The sequence below is a fragment of the Danio rerio genome, chromosome 1 (assembly GCF_052040795.2).
Source record: "Danio rerio strain M-AB ecotype USA chromosome 1, GRCz13ab, whole genome shotgun sequence".
Taxonomy (NCBI): domain Eukaryota; kingdom Metazoa; phylum Chordata; class Actinopteri; order Cypriniformes; family Danionidae; genus Danio; species Danio rerio.
The window spans coordinates 60074012-60082562 of NC_141021.1; the positions used below are offsets into that span (position 1 = coordinate 60074012).

General features: G+C 40.8%; 2 protein-coding genes across 4 annotated transcripts in view; one reads left to right on the top strand and one right to left on the bottom strand.

Annotated features, from left to right (window-relative positions):
- The window catches only part of tspan34a (tetraspanin 34a), a 74489-nt gene that overhangs the window by 31351 nt on the left and 34587 nt on the right, over positions 1-8551 (top strand). The gene's annotated exons all lie outside the window — the stretch shown is intronic.
- Positions 1391-6265, bottom strand: LOC147847084 (B-cell receptor CD22-like). Of its 3 annotated transcripts, none has more exons than XM_087238142.1 (10): positions 6124-6265; positions 4155-4223; positions 3730-4074; positions 3383-3631; positions 3047-3304; positions 2697-2945; positions 2550-2625; positions 2301-2352; positions 1943-2008; positions 1391-1839 (listed from the first exon to the last, which is right to left on the bottom strand). In XM_087238142.1, exons 1-10 carry the CDS (start codon positions 6188-6190, stop codon positions 1819-1821), a joined length of 1452 nt encoding a protein of 483 aa, XP_087094268.1. In that variant the 5' UTR covers positions 6191-6265; the 3' UTR covers positions 1391-1818. The 3 variants fall into 3 exon arrangements, with proteins under 3 accessions (XP_087094268.1, XP_087094267.1, XP_087094269.1); XM_087238143.1 differs by having other exon boundaries at positions 1529-1839; positions 2313-2352; positions 6124-6226; XM_087238141.1 differs by lacking the exon at positions 6124-6265 and having other exon boundaries at positions 4155-4243.

Sequence of the window (8551 nt, forward strand, 5' to 3'; positions counted from 1 at the left end):
GCATGAAAAGTTAAGATCGTCTCATTGTCTAATCTTTTCTTCTATCTTGACATAAATTCCCCTGAAATAGTCCTGAGTTCATTAAAAAGTATGGTGGTGTGTGGTTTTGCCCTTTGAGAACCGTGTATTGTTGAAAGATGGACATTACCAACAAATAGAGGAAGACTGATGAATGGATAAAGGAGGATGCTGCTTTCACACCAGACACGGAAGAAGCATCAAGCACGAGTGATTTACATGTTAAGTCAATGCAAAGACGCGAACAGACATCCTGCGGCGGAATTTGAGCATTTTGCGCGATTAACGTGAATCAGTTAAGTTCGAAAATCTGAACTTCAGCGGACATTCGCGCCGCAATAAACAATCAGGAGCTGTCTCTTGTAGGGCCGTGATTATGACGTAGCGCCTGTTGTTGGAGTCTCGGGGGGAAATCTTCCTGCCGACACTGGAAAACAACTCGAATCGGGCTCGGCTCGGAAGCACCGCTAAAAGTCTCCATCATCCAGGTTCAGTTTCTGAACTCACAGAGTTGGGTGCACCTCTGAAAGGATCAAGTGCACTCAGACACGGCTCCAAATGTATCAACACTGTTTCTCAGCCTTTATAAACACAGCACATAAACACAGTTATCCGCTTGTTAAGTGTGACGTCATGCGAAGCGGCTTCCGGGTCCAAGCGCTCTATTCAACTGAATGGGGAGACTCATGAAATGGTAATAATAAACGTTTACAAAGCGATTTAATACTTTCGAAAATTACGATCGCAGTATATATGTCTATGCCTAATATCCTATGGCCAGAAAGTAATTCATTTTTTATAAATAGTAAAAATATTGACATTTGTTATGCAGCAAGCTCAGAGATTGTTGTATACACTATGACTTTATATAAAATTAACTTTAATGTGTGATAGGAATAAAACGTGATTATAAACGAATGATTTCTCCACTCAAATGAATGGCGGCTTGAACCCGGAAACAATATTACATACGTCACCAACTCGTCACCACTTAACAAGCGGATTCCCTCAATAAAATCCATAATAACCATTTAGCACTGAAGCTACAGTCACCAGGCAGACCAAAGCCCTGACCATGACACGATTTGACACGCGAATGAAGCGAGTAAACTAGAAATGTTCACGCATCTATTTAGGCGTGAATATCGCGATTTATCAGTGTGTACCAGAGTGTCTGGTGTGAACACAGCATGAGGAAAAAATGAGACACGCCCTGATAGCCCCGCCCTAAATGACTGAATAACAAATAGGGCTGAAGGTTCCACTCTAAAACCACTGATAGTCCCTACTGGACAGGGTTAAAACTATGGTCCTAGAAATGTGTTTAAGGCTCTTTGGTTATGCAGGAACATACTATTGAACATTATGGCATCTGTTAAAAAGTTTTTTTATCTACCAAATATACAAACAAACACCAGACTGAAAAAATAAACCTAATTTACATGTTGTTTAGGATGAGATGTTAAACACAATATCGAGTCAAAAAAAGAAGCACTTCTCTCACAGTCTATAAATGTAATGTGATTTGATATTTATTTTGCTCTCACTCTGATGTTAAATAGTTGAAGAATCTAACATACAGGACATCTAATTTACATGCTTTTCACCGACAACACACTGATGCTTAAGATTAAAAACCTTCAAATGCTAAAAAAAAGTATTTGAAGCGTAAAAGAGCAGATTTAAGTGATTAGTAACAGTTTTACATCAGTCGATTAACATTTTTTCACCCATTCATCTATAAATGAAACACAAAGAGATTCATAAAGGCGGCGAAATGTTTGTTGTGCTTCTGAAACACTACAGCATCCTCTTGTTATTCTGAAGAAAAACGAAAGTAAATTAATTATTAATTACAGTTTAAACTAAAATATCAATGAACCTTCAGGCTAGTTTTTCTGTATCACGTCTGTTCTTTACTTACGGGAAGGTTTTCATAGACAGAAGAGTCCAGTTCAAGTTCACAGTGGTCAGAGCCGTCTTGAAGAGCCTTCATGAAGAGACAAAGTTTCTACTTAATCAACCAATAGACATTTGATATTTAAAACTAGCATTAATGACCGATTAACTCTATTTCTATAAGTTGAAGAGAGTTTAGTCTATAAGAAAAGTATCAGCTAAAACCCTTCCCGTTGCATTCTCATACACAGGCTGATCAACATCACAAGCTTTATGCTTGTCATCCTTCACCATGAAAGAGAGAAACAAAACAGAACAAAGAGAAAATAATATCTCATCAAGCCACAAATACATTCTGATGAGTAAATTACTGATGATCAAACCTGTTTTCTGACCTGTTGTTTGGCTTTTCTCTCCTTCATCCTCCTGATTCCCCTTTAAAGTCAATGATTTCACACATTAACAGCCAATCAGAACCACAATGTTTAATACATTCATCATTTAACCAGTGGGATTTATAGGACTGACCACTGCTATTTCAATGTGATGACATCTGGTTTATATACAGTGTTTACTGCAGTAATCAAGTGAGTTTCAGACTTTCTCATTACATCGAGCCACACACATCTTACCAAATGATCCCCATTGTGATGAAAAACACAGCTCCACAAACCACTCCAATGGAGATGTAGAATAGCACTGGAGGACCTACAACAGAGACGAAAAATTAAAACATTTAAAATTATACTCTCATTAAAGCAGTAAATGAGCTGCTTTACCTTTAACAGTGACAGTGACGGCGTCTGATCTCTGAGCTCCATGTGGATTGTGAGCCTCACAGTAGAAGCGTCCACTCTGTACTGCACTGAAACTCTGTCCAGATCCAACAGCTGAGCTTTGATTCTCCTTAAACCAGCTGAAGCTCAGAGCAGGAGGGTTTGAGTCACTGATGCAGCTCAGACTCACTGAATCAGAAAAAAGCTGACCAGATTTATCAGTAATGGACACTGAGACGTTCCTGGGAGGATCTGAAACAGAAAAACATATATCATTGACATTTTCAATAAATATGGCACAGTCTACATTCATAGGAGATTATATATCAGTTACTGAACCATCATTTACTCACACTGGACATCTAAAGTCACAGGATCAGAGTATTTCCCTCCATGCTCATTTCTGGCTCTACACTTGTATTCTCCACTGTCATCAGAGCTGATCTTGGAGAAGTGGAAGACTTTTCCAGATCCTACAAACGTTTCTCCATTAAACCAGCTGAAGATCAGAGCAGGAGGGTTTGAGTCGCTGCTGCAGCTCAGAATCACTGAATCTCCAGACATTATTACAGCAGATCCACTGATGGACACTGAGACGTTCCCGGGGGGGTCTGAAACAGACATAATAAAAAGTTATATAGCATGTAAAATTACAGTAATCATTAAAAGACTAACAAATCTGTACTCACAGGTGACATTGAGATAGACCTCGGGTGATTTGAGTGTGTGTCCATGTACAGCACATCTATATCTGCCTGCATCTTCTCTTCTGACTGACTGCAACAGGAGAACATTGCTTCTGTCTCTTCTCTCAGTCAATCTCTGTGAGTTTCTGTACCAGATGAATGTTGGTGTGTCAGTCAGTTTACAGCTGCTTTTACATGTCAGACGGACTGAATCTCCCTCTGTCACTCTCTCAGGAGACTCCAGCTGAAGATCTGAACACAACACACACATTATATCTAGTGCTGCTCTCATACACTGATTATTATTCTACATAATGACCACAAGAAGAGAGAAACCTCAGGAGAGTCACCTGTGACAGAGAGACGCACTCCTGGTTTACCAACCCATTTCCCATCAGGTATATCAGTGGTGAATCTGAAGTAATACTCGTGTTCATCTTTCTTTGTCACATGACTCAGTCTGATGGTGCAGTTCTGCTGTTTATCTCCCAGATACTGAAGCCTCTGACTGTATTCAGGGTCCTCAGACAGATCTGGAGGTTCTTCACCATGTATTAACACTTTAGCCCAGTACACGTTCATGATCTGATGTCCAGCAGGGTGTGTGTAAGTGCAGCTGATTGTCACTGATGAGTTCTTCAGTGCACAGATGTGTGAAGAACTGTAATTCACAGCCCAGTCAGCACTAGAAACCACTGAAACACAGAAATGGATGTTTGAGAAAAGTCTAATACAGAATTTCGAAAAATGTACCAGTAACACAGCAGTGACTCACTGTGAATCATGAGCAGGAAGATCAGAGATAGAGGAGGGGCCATTCTGACTGACATCACCATAGCAACACCTACAACACACACACACACACACACACACACACACACACACACACACACACACACACACACACACACACAGTTTTCACTCACATGTTCAGTTTCTAAAATCATGTTTTCATGTTTAAAATGTTTATTATTAAAAAAAAAAATCACTACATTATAGTATTTCTTGCACTGCATGGGCTTTTAAGTGTCCAAAATCTTTCCCGCCATGTTTTGATTGACAGCATGTCTTTGACATTCTTAAGTTAGGGATAAAATTCCAACAATCCAGCAGGTTGTTATGACAAAAATAAAACCTGACAGGTTTATCAAAAGCCCGACACAAAGCAGAGCACTGTTATAAGACTGAAGGCTATTGCCCAATAGTATCTGACTGGGCATCATGATGGTGCAGTGGGTAGCACAATCATCTCACAGCAACAAGGTTAGTGGTTCGAGCCTCGGCTGGTTCACTTGGCATTTCTGTGTGGAGTTAGTGTGTTCTCCCCATGTTGATGTGGGTTTCCTCCAGGTGCTCCGATTTCTCCACAAGTCCAAAGTCAAGTGGTGTAAGTGCATTTTCTTTTCGGCTTAGTCCCTTTAATAATCTGGAGTCACCACAGCGGAATGAACCTCCGACTTATCCCACATATGTTATATGCAGCGGATGTCCTTCCAGTTGCAACCCATCACTGGGAAACACCCATACACACTCATTCATACACATACACTACGGACAATTCACCTTACCCAATTCACGTATTCTACATGTCTTTGGAAACCCATGCCAACAACATGCAAACTCCACAGAGAAATGTCAGCTGAACCAGCCAAGCCTCAAACCAGTGACCTTTTTGCTGTAAGACGATTGTGGTACCCATTGTGCCACCTTGACGCCCTCAGAATTCAGTATTCCATGTAATAATATGTATTAGTGTAACCCTGCCGGTCCTACACCACCCAACCCGCCCTGAGCTGGAATCTAACCCGCAACCTTCCGTATGGGAGTCGGGTGCTCTAACAAGGAGGCTAAAGACCATGGCCCCTAGCATCTGTCGCTAGAGCACCTTTAGAGGTCAGAGGAGTGAGGTTTACCTGCACAGTACTTCACTAGCTGGCCTCCGTTACACTCACTCCCCTAAACCTCACTCCCATCCGGGTCACGGCACCAATGTAACCCCACCAGTCCTACACCACCCAACCCGCCTCGAACTGGGATTGAACCGGCAACCTTTCATATGGGAATCGGGTGCTCTAACAAGGAGCCTAAAGACCATGGCCCTTAGCAGCTGTCGCTAAAGCAGCTGTAGAGGTGCGGGGGAGTGAGGTTTACCTGCACAGCACTTACTAGCTGGCCTCCGTTACACTAGCATGCAATCACATGTCACCATAGGCCATCTGATTGGTCTGCGGCTGTGCTGTTTATTTCTCACATAACCATCAATATAACGTTATTGGATGATCTGAAGGCTCAGACCAGATGGTGTAGCCTTTGTGTATCAATGTTTGACTGTTGATAAATTCCTCTGCTGAATACAATTATGCTGTATGTCATGCCGATTCACCGAAACTGTCACCTTGCAATTACCATTCGACCAACACAACTAATTTCTCTGTGCCCAACATAATAATGAGAACCAAGTGTTTCCTCATCATGTTTTGGCTCATTAATATGCAGTATAGTACATAAATAGAGGCTTGACTTTCTGTTCAGAAACATACTTTATAATCTTGGATATTACATGATTGTGTTATTTAAATAGCTATTAACAAGTTAAAAAGCACTTTGATGCACTGTTGGCTTTGGACATATAAAACCATTACTATAAACAAAACGTCATCCACTGAACAAATAGCCCATGTATGCCACAAAACTATAAAAAGATATGTGATTTCAGTGAAATATAAATAAAACCATGCTCTTACCCGTTTCACCAACACCCTTGACCAGTGATAGCAGTAAAAATGATCTGCATGACACCAGTAGTGACATTCACACATTCTCAATGACACGTGATCAACATCCTACATTTACTGACATCTAAATTAATGCCTTATATCTTAATATGAGGTTGACACGCAGCTCACAGATAAAGCAGAAGTGCTATGAATCTTTATTAAGTGGATCAGTTTCTAAGAGACAAAGAAAATAATAATTTTGTTTATGCAGATTGCTCTGTTTTGAGTTCTACTGGACTTTTTTTTCCAAGAAGTGTAACTTTTCAGTAAAGATGGTCACAAATGTGTGACTATCTTGAGCCACAGAAAAGCATTGCGAAGACCAAACCCAGCAAAAAGAGGAAGTTAGAGAGTGCATTTCAGTCAGCTCCCTTTTGCACTAATCAGGGCAGTGATCAGGATCTATTTTAAGTGAGATCTCAATCACAAAAATCTTCTAGTGCACTAAAACATTTGCAGCCTGAACATTTGTGATTGTTTAATAGTTGAAATGTTGCTGGCGTATGAAACAATCAATTTATTTAGTTTGTTTGTTGCTAGATGGGATACGGTTGCAGCCAGAAGTTAACGAGAATTATTTGTATTATTTATTAATTTTCCTATTTATTGCATATTATTAACGTCTACCCCCACCCCAACCTTAAACACAGTACCGTAATAACAGTAGTTCAGGGTGTCCGCGGGGTCTTAAAATGTACAAAAAGAAGATAAATCAATAATGAGAAAATTAAGGGCCTTGAAAGGTATTTAAAAGTCTTAATTGTGTTTTTATGAGTTCTTAATTTTTATTCAATCATTGTCCTAAGTGTTTAACTCTAATAATACTCCATAAATATTTTTATTTTCCTCCAAATATTAACAACTGCGTGCTCAATCCACGCATTTAGTTTGGGTTAGGATGCATCCGGTCAAGCGCCTCCATCTGGGTGTAGTGAAACCATGGAGCAACACCACATGTAGCAAAACAGACAGGAAACAGGAACGGGAAAATGTAAGTTTGCGTCTTCTGGTTGGAGAAAGATGAGTTTAAACAGTGGCTGAAACCTGTAAGTTAAAGGTTTAACACTGATTAGAATTTGAGGTGGCGATGAGGTCTTACAATATTCTGAGAAGGTCTTTAAAAGGTATTAAAATTACCTTTACGATTCCTGCAAACACCCTGTATTTGCAGCTAGTGTTATTTATGCTATCTAATAAATTAGCCAATAAATTTTATTTTTTTAACGCCTACCCCCACCCTAAACCCAACCATCACAGTACTTTAAAAATATCAATTATTGTTATACAGTGTTATGAAAAGATACTGCTATATTAATGTGCATACCACACTTCCGGTCGGCCGCATATCCAATCTAGACTTTACCCAAATTTGTGTTCATGACTTTCCAACAATATTTTGTAGCAATTCGGTTAGATTCAGTGACTAATTTGTATGAATTTTATCTGATCTCATTCGTAGATTTTTGTATGACTTGCTCCTCCCCAATGATGGTGGGGTTTAGGGGCGGGGTTTGTTGCCACGCCCCCTTTTAAAACCCTACCTTTTCATATGACTAAACTCATACGAATTAGACACTAAACCAACAAATTGTAAGATATTTACATTTCCTCGTGAAATCAGGCTGGACCTGCTGATCCATGACCTCAGGAGTTGATAGGGATGCACACAAGAAAAATCTAAAACCTAATATGGCATCTCTAGTAATGGAAATAAAAAAAACAGTTATGTTTTTTATTGTTGGTGTTTTTTTGACCATGAGGAACACTATTCATGAGAATAGGTCCCTCCAGGACCGAGATTGGTGACCCTTGATTTCAAGTGGTGCTCGCTGCAGAGCCATTTGAGGAGAGGTGAGCTCCAGAGAGGGGGAGCTTAAGCTTGAGCTCCACCTTTTTTGCACTTCTTCTACAAGTGATGTCACTGGGGGTAGGGTTAGGGGTGGGGTTGGTGTACGCATTAAAACAGCTTACAGGAGGAGGAGCGACAGCTCATGCTCCCCCTCTCTGGAGCTCACCTCTCCTCAAATGGCTCTGCAGCGAGCACCCTCTCCTTGATTTAGAGCAGGGGTCACCAATCTCGGTCCTGGAGGGCCGGTGTCCCTGCAGGGTTTAGCTCCAACTTGCTTTAACACACCTGCCTGGATGTTTCAAGTATACCTAGCAAGACCTTGATTAGCTTGTTCAGGTGTTTTTGATTAGGGTTGGAGCTAAAATCTGCAGGACACCGGCCCTCCAGGAACAAGTTTGGTGATCCCTGATTTAGAGGGTCTCAAAGACAAAAGGGAAGAGTGTCCAGGGGGGTGGGGATTTGGACGAAAAGTCTAAAGGAGTCGGGGGGTGGGTGTTTGGGTGTCTGGTGGGCCCCTAAGGGCGTACTCACACTATGCTATCCGAA

What these genes read in the sequence shown, in the direction of transcription:
- LOC147847084 (XM_087238142.1), bottom strand. Translation starts at nt 6,190, where the DNA reads ATGTCACTACTGGTGTCATGCAGATCATTTTTACTGCTATCACTGGTC. An exon ending in CTTCCTGCTCATGATTCACA is followed by an intron (nt 4,075 to 4,154) that starts GTGAGTCACTGC and finishes TCTGTGTTTCAG; the next exon opens with TGGTTTCTAGTGCTGACTGG. An exon ending in AGTGCGTCTCTCTGTCACAG is followed by an intron (nt 3,632 to 3,729) that starts GTGACTCTCCTG and finishes TGTTGTGTTCAG; the next exon opens with ATCTTCAGCTGGAGTCTCCT.